Below are 17,002 nucleotides of genomic sequence, written 5' to 3'. Positions count from 1 at the left end.
TCGCATAGTTTTCTTTCTTTCTTGCCCTCTTTTATTGAGATGTTATCATGGAAAATATATTTTCCCTGCAAATGTCCAGGTTTTATTCCTCTTTTTTATTCCCTGGATTTCAGCGGCATTGCCATTCTCCATGGATGAATCTGGTTACTTGGTATATATACGTATCATTCCTTTGATTTGTTCTGTATAGACCGCCTTGAAATTGATTATTTCTTAATCAAGATTTTGACAGGAATAGCTATAGTTGATCTGGTAATTTCTTTTTGGCTTATTCCTGGCTTATAGTCTTGCTTAACCTGCAACTTCTCTGCATCCTTTTCATGTTTAGTTTTTCTTAGGAATAAAGTCCAATCTGGCCTTTTACTTTATTGTTCTCTTGGATTTAATTTAATTTTCTTTTTAATTTAAATTTATCAATATTTTAATTCAAATATTTACATATTTAGCTCAAATTAATTTTATTTTTTTACAAAAATGAAAGTGAGTTACACACTCTTTAGAAAGATAGTAGACATACAATAAAAAATAAAAAATATTAATCTTTTTATATTAAATTAAAAAATATATATCGATATTTAAATAAAGCACAATAAAAAAAATCGCTATTTTTAATAATAGTGCCAAAAGCAACAAAAGTGAAAGTAATAATTATAGTTATTTATTACTTAATTATATTAATTGTACTAATATTATAAAATAATTTTTAAATATTATTATAATTTTTTAATTATTTTTATTTTTAAGAGAGTTATTTTCACTCTCTAATCTTTTTTTGAATAAAATTAATTTGAACTAAATATATAAAGATTTAAATTAAAAAATTTATAAATTTAAAAAAAAAAAAAAGACTAAATTGAGTTGGATGTTAAAGTAAGCCATCAAATTGAATTTTTATTTCTTTTTATTATGCAATTGGTCAATGCCTCTTTATGGGAGATGGCAAGTTTGATCGATTGTCCCTTTTCTTCCCTCCGCCTCCATCGGACTGACTATGATTATCTGGTTGGCTCACACCCAAATGATTAAAAGATCCTATTCACATCCGTTCAGTTTGATCCTAAAAAATAAATTATATTTTTTTTCTTGAGTTATTATTTGGTGTCATGTGATACCGGTGTTATATTAAATTTTAATTGTTGAATTACTTATTTTAAATCTCAATTATTCAATTTCATTTTTTTAAATAACTTGTAACTTGAACAACTGATTAAAAGAACTAGATTTAGTTTAAAATAATAATAATAAAAAATTAGACTTTTTAAAAAATAATTCATTTCTATTCATTAAATTAATCATGTTTATTAAATCAAAATAGAAAATTAATGTATTTTATTTCTAATTTTTTTATTTTCATTAATACAATCAAATATTTGCTTAAAGATAGAAAATATGCACTTGTTCAATTTTATGAATATTACTCATATAATTGTAATTGATGGGTCCTATAAAAATAATATATTAATGAAGCAATTAATTTATATATATTCATCAAATAATTCTAAATTCAATTATCAGTTCATATATATTATATTTTCAAAATTAATTTAATCACATATTGTATTTATTATAGTATTTATATCATTACATGTATAAGAAAGATTAAATAAAATAAATATTAAATTTTAATACAAAATATTCATTAAAAATAAGATGGTACCACTTTAAAAATGCTAGATGAAATCCTATTATGATAGAATTACAGTAGGTCATGACATTTATTTTTAATAATTGAATAAGAAAAGTTAATTGAAATTAACAAAAAGTATAGACAAACTTAATTCATATAATTGAAAATTATTTATTTTTATCTAATTAACTTTTATGATTGAACATTAAGAATTCTATTTAGCATTATTTAATATTAATTTATAGGTATGTATTGTTGGATTTGATTCCATAAGATATTAATAACTCATTACAAATCTCTTAATATAGAATTATTTTTAAATTTAAGTCCGTCAGTGAAAAAATTATATCATAGAATTTTAATTTTCTTATGTTTAACAAATTAAATATGTAGGATATATATTTCAATTAATTAATATTTTTTTTTTGTTTTCTCTGAAAATTTAAAAATATTTGTCATTTTTATATATACTATCTTAATACAGCAAAAATCTAAAATAAAAGTAATTGAAAGAAAAAAGTGGTTTGCGGATTTTTTTTGAATAATATTAATATCAAAAACAACTTCTTTTATTACTTGTTTTACCTATTATTATAGATACAAATAACTGTGACACTAGTGGCACATGACACCAAATCAATTACCCTGTTTCTTTGATGGTGATTTATGGTTAATTTGTTCTTATAGAAATATTGATTGTTAGTTGTTACTGTTAGTATTTAAGAGAGGGAGGGATCGTCTAAATATAAAAATAATATATTATAAATTTGGGATTTTTTTTAACATATGTTCAGAAAATGGGTTGCATATGGTTCAATTTTTTTTACAACCTAAGATTTAATTTTTTTTTAATATGGTTATATTATAATACTTTTTTGATATTTTATTAGTATCTTTTTAGTATTCTTTTAGTATCAGTTTTATTAATAAAATTATGATACATCATTTTTATTTTTCATCCCTATCTATTCTTTTATTGTCAAAAGAATCCAAATAGTTGCTATATATACAAAAGTACTATAATTCTTTGCACCCTTAAATCATTTTCTTTTTTGGTTTCATTTAATATCCTATTTAGTTGTTTACTTTTATCTTCTTATTACTATTTTACTATTTTAAATCCTTAATTCTAGGAGTCAAGTCTTATGTTTTTTTCCATTTAAACTGATATAATTCATATTATAGAATATAAGACGAGAGTTTTTCTTCTCTCCAATTTTTACATAGTATCAGAGCTCTAGGTTCTAATTTATGGATTCTCTATAGTGAATCAAAATCTGTAGAGCACGGCTTTAATTGGTGCCACCAACAAGGACTCAGCAGCATCGTGGGAAAGCATTGCGAATTCGAATTTGAGCTCGTTCAGTGCTTTGGAAGGGTCCACTAATTCGTTCCAAGTGAATATCCATCATCTAAATGGAAAAAATATTACATGGAATGGTCACAAACTGTTCGTTTGATCTTGGAAGGCAAGAAGAAGCTTGGATATCTGACAAGAGAAGTGAAAAAACCTACAGATGGAGATCCAACTCTCAAGACTTGAAAATAGAAAAATTCTTTGGTTATTGTGTGGTTGATGAATTCAATGGAGCAATTAGCAAACCATTCATATTCCTGTTGATGGCCAAAAGATGCTTGCCAAACTGCCAAAGATATATATATATTCTGACCTGGATAATTCCTTGCAAATTTTTTGTCTAAAATCCAAACTTTGGCATGCAAAATAGGGTGACTGAGATGTATCCTCCTACTACAACGAATTGATGACTTTGTGGCAGGAGTTAGATCTGTGTTATGATGATGGCTGAGAGTGTATGAATGACAGTGTCCGGTTTGTGAAAAGACAAGAGAATGGTCGTGTCTTCATGTTCTTAGAAGGACTTAACAAGGAGTTAGATGAGACGAGAGACCGAATTTTAGGGAAAAATCCTCTACCAACAATTCGTGAGGGGGCCTCCTTAGATGTTCAGAGAGAAGAAGCACGACAGAGTACTATGCTTAACAACAACTGTGCGCTTGTAGCTCGGGGTTTTCAAGAGGAAGTGAAAGATGGTAAGCACTCTGAACGGTCGTGGTGTGACCACTGCAAACGCTCATGGCACATGCAGGAAACATGCTGGAGAATTAGCTAAAATGCCAATTTGCCCATTGTACTTGGAATCAATGGGAAATCGGCTCAGATTTTAATTTTCTGACTAATTTATCTAACAACTTGGCAAAAATGTCAATTCAACCCAATTAGAAGACTTACTCAATACAAAAGTTCAATTTGGTCCTTAAACTTCATGCTAAATCACAAATTATATAAAAATAGATTTTAATTGAATTAAAATAAAATTCCTTAATTTTAACGTAATTTATTCATATTATTTAATAAAAATAATTAGATAATATTTTTGATTAAAATTTTAAAATTAAATAATATTATCGAACTTATATAAAATTATATTTTTATAAGAATATAATAGAATCTTATATTTTAGTAATATTTAGTTTTAGTATTTAATAAAGTTATAATTTAGTTAGTGTCTTGGATCTTCACCTGATGATTATATAAATAATTTTAAAAATATTTTAGATAAGTTTTAGTAATATTAAATTAAATAATTTTATTAATTTTTAATTTTTTCCAAGTCAAGATCTAGATCGAGTTTGAGACTGCAAGATTACTTGGTTATTATTTCTTTTATTAGAAACTAAGACTAAATATTACTAAAATGTAAGATTTTGTTCTAAATTAATTAAAGCATAATCTTATATAAATTTGGAAATAATATTTAATTTAAGTTTTTAATTAAAAATATTATATAATTATTTTTATTAGATAATTAGAGTAAATTAAATTAAAAGTAATTAATTTCACTATAACTTGATTAAAAGTTAATTTTTATAAAATTTGACATTTAATTTGAAGTTCAATGATCAAATTAAACTTTTTGTATTGACTAAATATTTTGATTGAGGTTAACTGGCTACTTTTATCAAGTTGCTGCATAAATTGGTTAAAAAATTAAAATATGGGCTTATTGCCTATTGATTCTAAATTTAAGGGGCAAATTAAAAATCTGGCTAAGCAAGCACGCAGAAAAAGCCCATATAATTTTTATCAAAATCTTGAATCTCATGGATTTGGCCCACGTCCTAATTCCTAGCCCATTGATAAATCCTCGACCATTCGTCAAGAGTTAGTTTAATAACACGTATAAAAAGCCCATATAATTTTTATCAAAATCTTAAATCTCATGAATTTTGGCCCACGTCCTAATTCCTAGCCTATTGATAAATCCTCGACCATTGGTCAAGAGTTGGTTTAATAATTCTTAATAATTATTGATATGTAAAAAGTAAGAAAGCAGGAAAGAAAAAATACAGTTATAGAGTCTTCTGAAAGCTTATAAAATAGAGAGGAAAAAATACAAGTATCAGTGAAGAAGAAAATCAAGCATATCCAAGAAAAAAAAAAGCACGTTTATATAATAGGAAGAAGGTAGTTGAGCATAAGTAGAAATTAAAGTGAAATATGGATATGAGGTTGAGAAGAGTAAGGAAATGAGTGAGAAAGTTACATCTTTATCAACATGTGCAAAATGTAAAAAAACAACAGTATATGCTCTTAAGGCGAGGAGTTAATTGAAGATCAAGCCAATAATAAAGAACACTCTAAAATGACTCTACAAGCTAAAGAAGTTTATAACCTTTTAGTAAACAACCCCAACCAATCAAATATCATATTAAAACAGACTGGGAGTCTATCAACTTTATCTTTACATTTATCCTTAGATTAGTTAAGTTATACTTAGATTAGAACAATAATCCTTAGAATAGAAAAGATAATCCTTAGTCATTAATTTTTAGTGCGATCGAAGCTTTCAAGTGTTCATCAACATTCAACTACATCCTTAAATTATTTACTTTATGCATTTGAATTCCTAAAGCTTTCGAGTTACTATTTCAGTGTTTGTCTATTGCAATTAAATTCCTTAACTTATATTTTATATAATCACTCTTAGCTTTATTTCTTGAGCTCTTTTTTTCATTCCCAACTCATTAAAAACATGTTCCTAGCTTATAACTCATTTTTACATTCTCAACTCATTATTAACTTATCTTTTGGCTCATTAATTAGCTCTATGTGTTGATTTAACGAAATCACATCAATTTAGCTAAGAATCCAAAGTAGTTTAGGTCCATTCATTACCTACACAATCATCTAGATTAGAAGTCAAATAGTGCACATTTTACATTTATTACATCTATTACAATTATTTAAAATAACCAGTCTCTGGCACCCTCAACAATCAATCACACGTGAAAGGGCTAAAATACTGATGAAACAAACATTATATATATAATACATGTCAGACACATATAAACTAAATAAAGATATATAATAAATTTAGTGATAAAAATTTCAAAAATGATAATAGATATAATTTAAGTTATATCAATAAACAATAAATATTATTTTTAAATTTAATATTCTAAAAAAAAGGGTGTTATAAATAACTTCAAATATATAAAATATAAGCTCCATAGATATTAGTTTTACTTTTAAACTCTAGAATATTATAATTTCCTTAAGGATTCCCATTTGAAATATGTTAAATAAATATCTATTAAGTAATAAGATGAAGAAAACTTTCAAAAAAAATGTAACAATCAGCATCCTCTTCAAGTAAAAAAAAAAAAGTGAATTCAAACAAGATTTTCTATTATTTATTCTCTTATCAAATAAAATATAAATTCTTAAACATTAGAATGAATAAATTGAAAAAATGAAAATTATCTAAAAGAAATTTTGGGTTATGATTTTTATATATCATTTTCTATGTATTTAATTAATTTTTAATTTTATTAGTATGAAAAGGATTTAAAAATTATAATTATTTCGTGTATTTAATGAGGTAATTAAGTCAGTGCATTGTCCGAGTTGAGACTAAATTTTTTATTATTTACTAGAAGTTATTAATTTATTGAATATATATTTATCATAATTTTACTATATTTATAAGAAAAACTGAGTATATTAATATTTTAAAATATATAATTTTTAATTTTTAATTTCATTTAATCAAAATAATATTATATTCAATTAAGCTATATTAAAATAATAAAAAATAAAAATACTAAAAAATATTATAACAATTTGAATAACTAAATAATTTGTTTGATAATTCAAATATTACTAATTAAGTAATTTAAATTAATAAATTTAATCACAAAATCCTTAACATTTTGTATCTAATATAAAAAATTGAATTCGTCATATAAATATCTCTTTTTATAATAATAATTTTATTTTTATCTAAAAAATAATTTATAAAATACACTTTTTTTGGAAAAATAATACATTAAAATCAATTTTTTTAAAAATCAACTAAAAATTAACCACACTAAAATTCGTTTAAAAAAAATTACACGGATAATTATTTAATGAGGTAATTTGAAGCCGCATATGAAATTTTTATCTCAAAAAATGCTTATGTCATAAATTCAAGTTCTCCATGTCACCATTTTACCATTAACAATGTAATAGAGTAAAAGAAAAGTTTTAAATTTAACTATTTAAAAAAAATGAAAAAAAGTAAATAAATAAAATAAAAATATAATAAATTAGAAATTAAGATATTCTTACAAATATTTTTAAAAAAATTTGAGCACTATAAATTTTTAAAAAATAAATAAATAAAAATAATTCGGTTCAACCAATACCCATTATCGAGTGAAATCGGATATTACCTAATTGAACCGAGTAGGATTTGGGTGGGATACAAATTGCCATCCCTGTCTTCTTCTCAGTTCCCCCTAAAACCCTAAAAATCCTAATAAATCATCATTTTTCCCGTCCTTCTTCGATCGCCTCCTTCAATCAAAAATGGACGAGCAACGACAGAATGGCACTGATCAAGAACAAGACTTGACAATGATCAAACCCCAAAGCTTCACTCCCCCAAACGACACATCCAACTGGCCAATCCTTTTAAAGAACTACGATCGTCTCAATGTCCGTACAGGTCACTACACTCCACTCCCATCAGGTCACTCTCCACTTAAACGTCCATTAGCTGAATACATTCGCTATGGAGTAATGAATCTTGATAAGCCAGCAAACCCATCCTCTCATGAAGTTGTTGCCTGGATTAAGCGCATTCTTAGAGTTGAAAAAACAGGTCACAGTGGCACTTTAGACCCTAAGGTCACAGGTAATTTAATTGTTTGTATTGACAGAGCCACCCGTCTTGTTAAATCTCAACAAGGTGCTGGTAAAGAGTATGTTTGTGTTGCTAGATTACATGATAAGGTTCCTGATGTTGCTAAAGTTGCTAGAGCTCTAGAAACACTTACTGGTGCTGTTTTTCAACGGCCACCTTTAATTTCTGCTGTTAAGAGACAACTTAGAATTAGAACTATTTATGAAAGTAAGCTGTTAGAGTATGACCCAGATAGGCATTTAGTTGTTTTTTGGATTTCTTGCGAAGCGGGTACTTATGTCAGGACTATGTGTGTTCATTTGGGTTTAATTCTTGGCGTTGGTGGTCATATGCAAGAATTGAGGAGAGTTAGGTCCGGAATTTTAGGTGAGAAAGATAATATGGTTACTATGCATGATGTTATGGATGCTCAATGGGTTTATGATAATTATAGAGATGAGACTTATTTGAGGCGGGTAATTATGCCGCTTGAAGTGCTTTTGACTAGTTATAAGAGGCTGGTTGTTAAGGATTCTGCTGTTAATGCTATTTGTTATGGTGCTAAGTTGATGATTCCGGGGCTTTTGAGGTTTGAGAATGATGTTGAGGTCGGTGAGGAAGTTGTATTGATGACTACAAAGGGTGAGGCGGTCGCTTTGGGGATCGCCGAAATGACTACTGCTGTGATGGCTACTTGTGATCATGGTGTTGTGGCCAAGATTAAGAGGGTGGTTATGGATAGGGATACTTACCCGAGGAAGTGGGGATTGGGACCGAAGGCTTCGATGAAGAAGAAGTTGATTGCAGAAGGGAAATTGGATAAGCATGGGAAGCCGAATGATAATACTCCGCAAGAATGGATGAGGAATTTGGTAGCCTTGCCCACAGGAGGAGATGCTATAGTTGCTAGCACTGCAGCTGCAAAGGGATCAGCTACGGAAAATAAGGAGACTGCCGCACTCAAGAAAGAGACTGGAGAAGTTGAGGAGGGCAAGGAGAAAAAGAAGAAGAGGAAGAGTAAGGATGAAAGCATTGAAAGCCCTGCTGCTGAAGCTCCTGCTAAGAAAGCTAAAGTTGAAAAAGAAGATGCAATTGAGGTGAAGAAGGTGAAGGAAGATATAACTGTTGAGGAAAGTGAAGATGAGAGGAAAGAGAAAAAGAAGAAGAAGAAAAAGAAGAGCAAGGAAGACAGTGAAGCAGAAACTTTAGTGGAAAAGGAGACAGAGAAGGTAAAGAAAAAGGAGCACAAAGATAAAGCCGAAGCTGGTTCATCTGATACAGAAAAGTCTGAGAAGAAAAAGAAGAAGAAGAAAGACAAAGAGGCTAAGGAGGCAGCAGCTATTGAGGATGAGAGTATGAACGGCGAGGCTGATAGAAGTGAGAAGAAGAAAAAGAAGAAAAAGAAGGACAGAGATGAAGAAGAAGCGTAGACCAGAATGATCAGAACAATGATCATTTAGTACTTTCTGTAATCATTTATGCAGTTTTAGCAGAATTTTGTTTTGCTTAATAGATATTTTCTTGGGTTGCAGTCTTTTGTATTATTGTCTACTGTATCGTTTAGTTTTTCTGCCCTCTTTCATTGAGATGTTACCGTGGCAGTGTATTTTCCCCTGCATATTGTCCAGGTTTTATTCTCCTCTTTTTTATTCCCTGGATTTCAGAGACATTGCATTGTCTTATTCATGGATGAATCTGGTTAATTGATGTTCACATGTATCATTCCTTTTATTTGTGCTGCATAGATCATCTTGAAATTGATTATTTCTTAATCAATAGTTTGACAGGAAAAGCTTTAATCGATCTGGTAATTTTCTTTTTGGCTTATACCTGGCTTCTAGTCCTGCTTAACCTGCAACTTCTCTGCATCCTTGTTTGACCCCTTCTTTGTCTCAAACTGAACCTTAAAGGGATTTTCACAAATCGCAGGATAAGTATTTTCTGGAGCTAATACAAATATTCGATGGCAGAGGTGCATAATAGATTGATAAGAACATCATAAGCGCATAATAGATGGATAGGAACATCATAAGCTGCTGTTATTATTGATATCTTCGTCTCAATTCCTTCTTCTACTTCTTACATAACCCAAACTTGGAATAAAGAAGAAATAGAAAAGTTAGGTGACGAATGTGGTAAGAAACTCATAATAGAGTTCGATCACATGACCAAGTTTAAAGAAGCCCATTTTCATGTCAAAATGGTCCACAAAGTTAAGAATGTAATCGAGTCAGTGCCTGTGATTTTAAACTTCAAGTCATATCTAGAGATAGAACAGTACTTAAATTAACTTGGACCGAGTGACAGACTCGGTACTTGACAATTCAGTTGTAGGGACATCTCTAAAATTGTGAGCTTACTGAGTTGCTCCTGCCACCAACGAGTTCTTACATCATTGTTCCCATGGTTAACATGGGTGATCTTAGAAAGACTGTCTAAGCTAAATTGGGATGTCAAGACGTAATAACAAGAAAACTTTTCTAATGTTAAAATATGGATTTGGGTTGTCTCATAATTCTAGTGACTAATGAATTTTAGGAGAAATGATGGGTTGGTTTAAGGAAGGGCTATTTGCTGTTACAACTTGTAAAGAGGATGCTGCATCTACAGCGGAAACCTCCCCTAAATATGGGCATAATTTAGATTTCTTATCTGATGGTGAATGCTGGTCCATTATCAAGGATTAGGAATTATGAAAATGGTGGAACATCCATCCCTGGGGACTTGGAGCTTATTGCACAGGAGATTGCAAGAAAATTTATGGAGGAGTACCTTTAGCAGCAGAAGTTTTAGGTAAGACATTGGGTTATAGAAGGGAAAGGTAGCATGGTTGGAAATTAAAGATAACACAATCTGGAATGCGTCTGATGATGAAGAACCTGGAGGCTATATTTAAACTAAGTTTTGATCACTTGCCCTTGTATTGAAACCCCTGTTTTGCATATTGCTCAATTCTTCCTAAACATTCTTTCATTAAAAAAGAACAATTAATTCGGCTTTGGATGGCTGAGGGTTTGGCGGCTGGTTGGTCGTGTGTATATATATATATATATATATATATATATTATGATGTTTTATTGAAGATTATGTAGTTTAGATTTTATAATTTTTTATTTCTATAAAATAAGGAGTCAAATTTTATTCTTTATTTTAATTTATTTATAAAAATTATATAATTTTATACATTTTATTAATTGATTTTTAAAATTTTATCTTCTTAAATAAAAATTACAAATTAGAAAAATTAAATTAAAAATATTAATATTTGAAAATCTAAATTCCTAATAAATATGAAAAGTTATATTGAAGAAATTAAAAGAAATTTTCAGTGACTAGCGAATGTGAGAATACTAATTATCGAAATTCATCAGAAACCACAAAATGAGCAAATAGTTAATTTGATTTTAAACTAACAAAAATACAAAATAGATCTCTTAGTAAATGAAACCGAACCAAATCAAAGTTAGAGAATCAACTGAATTGAGCCAAACTAAATAAATTCGGTTTTGTGTAGTTTGCTTCTTAATTTTACTTTTATTCTCTAATCAAATTTAAAAAAAATAAATAAATAAATAAAAGTTTTTCTCTTTCAAAAATTGATTATTATTATTAAATTTTCTAAAGGATATCTTTCAAGAATATACTCATATGTTACCTACATTAATAAAAGAATAATTTTATTATAAATAAATTAGATAACATAAATATATCATTTAAAATAGTATATATTATAAATTAATTTGATAACGTAAATATATCATTTAAAATAGTATATATTTAACTATTTTAATAGTACATATAACAACTTCAATTTAGTTTGGTTAAATTGAATTTTTTTGCTCAAAATTAAATTGAGCTAAATTTTATTTCATATTTTTAATAGAATTAAACCAAATTAAATTAGAAAAATAACGAGTTAAAATTGAACTTGTTGATTTGGTTCCATTTTGTTCACGTCCTAAGTGGAGATGTCTATATATTTAGTTTTTATATAATGGTTTTTTTTTTTTTTTGCCAAATCTAATATATATATTAAAGCTGTAATAGAAAGAATAATTTAATTATAATTTGCAGTATATAATCATTAAAGAATGAAATTTTTCACTTTTTATAAATAATAAAAAAATAATTTCTTCTCTTTTAGTTTATAATTAATAATAATAACTACTTTTTTAATTTTAATTTTTATCATTTTAATTAATTATTTTATTTTATTTTATTTTCATATAGTATTTCTTATTATATTACAAAACTTTAATTTAAACTTAATTATCTATTTAATAAATTTTATTATTTATTTAAATTTATTAATGACTTTTGTATTTTTTCTACTGTTTAATTAATTTTTTTATTGTTCTTACTCATTTTATTCTAAGATTTATATGTATTTTTCTTTTTTTTTTCTTTCAGTGATTTTTTTTTTCATTTATCAATTGTAAAAAAAAATATAAATATTATATAATTTTATAAAATTTTATTATTTCTATCTAGAAACGACTGAGAAATTTTATTTTAATAAGGTATTGAAGCTATTTATATTTTTTTTAAATCGCATTAACTTTCTTTTCTATATTTTAATATTTTAAATTTTATTTTTATATTACTAAAATTTAATTAATAATGAATAATCAATTGTATTTTTTATACATATTTTATTGTCATAAAATTAAAATTTAAGTGTGAAAATTTTATTTTTTTATTTTTTATAGATTTTCTACATTATCTTTATTAATTTCTAATATTTAGATTAAAAATTTATAAGTTGATAAATTGAACTATAATGGTCAAAACAAATCGACACCGGTTTAGAATCAGAAGCCGATCAAGCTCGATTTTTCTCAGGTTTAATTTCAACTTGCAAAAGAAATTTATTTTAATTAATTTTTTATTTTCTAAAAATTAGTTGGATCAAACTGAAACTGGAATCGATCGGTTCTATTATCACAATGTTTACTTTTATATATGTTATGATAATTATTATATTTATATTTAATATACAAATTAATATCAACAAAAAATATGTAACATATATACTCTATTAATTAATTAGTTTATATTAAAAATTATAATAATTTAGATGAAAATCAAGAAATATGATTATTATAAAACGTATAATGAATTTAACCATAAAATATAATTATAATACTAATTTATAAATAAAATATATATAATTTTTATTAAAAAATCTACGCAAAGCATGGATATTAAAATAATTAATGAAAAATTGTAAATTTTATAAATTCTTTTCATATTTATCAACTCTTTCAATATAAGTAGCCCATATCATATTTATTTCAGATTAGAAATCCGTTCATTTTAAATTTGAAAATCCGGCAATTTATGCTTCTGTGGCATCAAGATGATTTTTTTTCTTTTAATAATATTGATGAGTCAGCAAAAGTAATATATTGACTCATCAAACAGATGTAGCAACGTAGCAAATCGTTTCTTCCTCTTACCCAACGCCACCATTTCCTCTTCTGGTCTTCACACTTAGGAACCTTCAACATCCTCATCATCAATTAATCAAATATCAAATCAATTTCTAGATTTTTGTTCATTACCCATTTCTTCTATATTCTTTCTTCTTTTTAGTTTCTGGTTTTTTTTCTTTAATATTACTCATCAGCACCGCTCCAAAAATTGATACAATAGGAACAAGAACAAGAAGAGCAAAGAATCCCATTAGAACTGCAATGACGACAGAGATGCTGCAACTAAGCTGAGGTGTGATAGTTGCTATTGTTTGCTGATGGAAAGGTGTTCCTCGTTCGTGGGAGTTCATGACCGAGATTCCTCCTGCTCTTGTTTAGTATTGGGTGTCCTTAATTTCCAGAAAATCATGACAGTTTCATGATGATGTGAAAGAGGAAATTATGAACACAAATATTTTTGCTTTGATGATGTAGATATTTTAAAGTGTTATATTTTGATCAGGCAAAGGATAATGAAATCTTTAGTTAACGGCGACAGTGGAGTCTCGATTAACGACACCGACGACAATCGACGATTGCGAATGAGATGAATCTGGAAAGTCCATGATCAGATCCTAGAAATCATCAATTAGATCGCAACTCATCCCAATCACCTTTATCGCACCTTCCTTAGTTTCTTAGATACTGTTACTGTATAATATTCTTCTTCTTGTTGTTAGTGGTGGTTGTGTTTATTAGTATGGTGATGATTATAGTTGTCACCTCCATGATTTTGAATTTGATTAAATATTTCTGAGTTTGTCAAAAGCTTTGATCTTTCTACAATGAAGTATGAAGAAATGATGTCGCCAAAGTGGAAGAAGAAAAAAAAGGTTTGTTTTTTTTATTTTATATATTATCATATATAGATTATAGGTTGAAATTTAAATTTAATAATTAAGTTTCTAAACTTTTTTAAAGTTACAATTTAATATGTAAAAATAGAAAATATTAGTATTTAAATATATAAAACTAGTAATATATATAAAAAAAATTAAATAATTATAAAAATGACATATGAAGCTGTTAGAATTTGAAAATTAAGTATTTAAAATTTTAAAAATTATAATTTGGTATATAAATTTATTAAATATTTATAATTGGGTGTATATAACAGGTCAATAGCAATTACAGACTTGTAATCTTAAAACACATATTATCCGCTTAATAAATTAAAAAAAATATATTAAAAAGTCTTTAAAAATATCTATTTTTAATATATTAATTCATTATTCTTATTACTACTGGCATGACATTATTTTCAATATATTTTCATCGTTTCTTTTAAAGAAATTTCTATTCAACTTTGAGCGACACTTTATTCTTTTCAATCCATCACTATAAATATTTAAAACAAAATCGATCATTATTGAAGGTGATAGTTTTAACTATAATATTAATTACTACTACATTTTCTTATAATAAGTATAATATTTATTTATATATTTTTATAATTTTATTATTATATGAAAATTATCTTTTTTTTATATAAATATTATCTTTCACTATAAAAATATAATAGAGTTTAATTTATCTAAAAATTAATAATTTTTAATTTTACATATTAAATTATACTTTTTAAAAGTTAAACACTTGATTATTGAATTTTAATAAATTAATATATTATTTTTATAATAAGCTGATGTGGATAATTTGTAATTTGTTGATAACCTGCGATATACACTCGGTTATAAATATTTAATAGAATATACTAAATTATAATCTTTAAATATTTAATTATCAAATTTTAATAAATCTAAATAATTGAAAGAATGTGATAAATATAAAAAGAGCAGTCAATTTTTAGGACTTTTTTTTACAAGTCTATAAAAAGTTTAGAAAATGACTCTTGCTTTTTAAAATGGGAATTTCATCTTTGGCTTGGTTTTTCTTTTAACTTTGGAAAATATTTTTTTTTCTTATATATATATTCCTAAATGCACTAAAAACAAAAAAAAAATGTAAAAGAATATTCTCTCTCTTGAGAAACACTTTCCTGAAATCAAGGGGAATCCAACAATACAACCATGCGCATGATAAATATACTAGAGTATAATATTGTTAATTATTCCATAAATTATTTAAAATAATGGAAATAATATTTATATAATTATATTATTAATAAAATAGAACTAAAAGAAATTTTACAAATATAATAAAACGAAAATGAAAATTGGGGTAAGAAAGAGCAATATTGTGGTGGCACATCGTTGTAGGGTATCCCAAAAGCTTCATTCTGGCCAAGTGTCAATTAATAATCATAACAAATATTGAATCATTTGTCACCATCGAATGGAATCAAATAATAATAATAATATCCTCTTTGTGGCTACATTGTTCATCTTGGCCAATGGGTTTCAACTTCAAGCCATAAAAAATCAAAATTTATAAATTTTATTTTTTGAAAAAATTAAATGGTACGAAATTTTCACGAATAAATTTGAAAATTTCTTTTAAATTGTGGATTCCTAACATATTAACATGAAAATTCCAAGAACTAATTCAGTTCAGCCCCTAAACAATGTTCAACTCCTAATATTATTAGGACTCGTTGCAGGATTAAGATTCCTAATTGAGTCATGACTCCTTATTGAATTAGAATTTTTTAATCTAGTAAGATTTGCATAATTAAAACTCCTTGTTGGAGTAAGATTCGTTGTGCTAGTTTGGTTCATATCATTTCTAAATTTTTATCATTTAAACTCTAAGATTTAAATTTTGAATATAATTTAATAGGTTCTAAATTATTTTTATAATATTTTAACTTCTCAATTTATAATTTTATTTGACATAGCCAAACAAATAAGTATTAAAATATTATTTTAAGTAAAATTTAAATATCTGTTAAATTCGATTCAAATAAATAAAAATATCTATTAAGTTTAAACTAAAAAATTTAACTATATAATTAGATTATAATGAATATTAATATATTAAATTGACTAATTAATACATGTTTAGAAATATAAATATATAATTAAATTAAATATTATCTACCGTTTTTATATTTAAAAATTTTAAAACAACTATTCTAACTTTTAACAATATAAAGTGAGTGTTTTCTCATCTACTTTTGAATTTTTACTTTTATTTTTTGTTATCTTTTTAGGTGCTTTTGAATTCAAGGACAACATTATATATATATATATATATATATATATATATATATATATATATATATATATATATAAATGTAAGCCAGCTACTAGGTGATTCATTTTGCCATTCCAAACTAGCCCTAATAAGCCTAAGAGATACTGGATCCATTTTGGCCCAACTTGAAAAGGATTTTGAAAATTATATTATTACTTTTATTTTTGAAAAAAAAAAAAGAAAAATAATCTGTTGGGATGGATGGGAACCACTCTTTATAAATTCACATGGGTAGGCCTAAATGACACACCTTTTTGGCTTCAAAATTTATTACACAGTGCTTATTGCTTTTTATTTTCAATAAAAAATTGAAAAGCCCCCATAAATATTGTCCCCCAATCATCACTTTCTCATATAGTTTCTATTAGCATAGGCCAAACTACTACAGCTCATCACCATTCTTTATGCCAACAAACAAAAATAATTTGTATCTTTTTTTATTAACAATTAAAAGAAAAGAAAAGAAGTGTGTTCTTAATTCTTGAAATTATAAAATTATAAATTGATGAGAAGATTCAGTCACATTCTGAAACAATGATAAATTAATGGAAATGTAA

The 17,002-nt window shown here is 26.1% G+C and overlaps 1 protein-coding gene across 1 annotated transcript; it reads left to right on the top strand.

Moving 5' to 3' along the window:
- Positions 1 to 7,382: 7,382 nt before the first annotated feature.
- LOC8282185 (H/ACA ribonucleoprotein complex subunit 4) lies at positions 7,383 to 9,549 on the top strand. The gene has a single exon (XM_002523381.4). The coding sequence runs from the start codon at positions 7,503 to 7,505 to the stop codon at positions 9,246 to 9,248; it is 1,746 nt and encodes a 581-aa protein (XP_002523427.2). The 5' UTR covers positions 7,383 to 7,502; the 3' UTR covers positions 9,249 to 9,549.
- Positions 9,550 to 17,002: the final 7,453 nt, after the last annotated feature.

The sequence above is a fragment of the Ricinus communis genome, chromosome 9 (genome assembly GCF_019578655.1).
Source record: "Ricinus communis isolate WT05 ecotype wild-type chromosome 9, ASM1957865v1, whole genome shotgun sequence".
NCBI classification, from domain to species: domain Eukaryota; kingdom Viridiplantae; phylum Streptophyta; class Magnoliopsida; order Malpighiales; family Euphorbiaceae; genus Ricinus; species Ricinus communis.
This window is presented reverse-complemented; position numbering and strand designations above follow the sequence as displayed.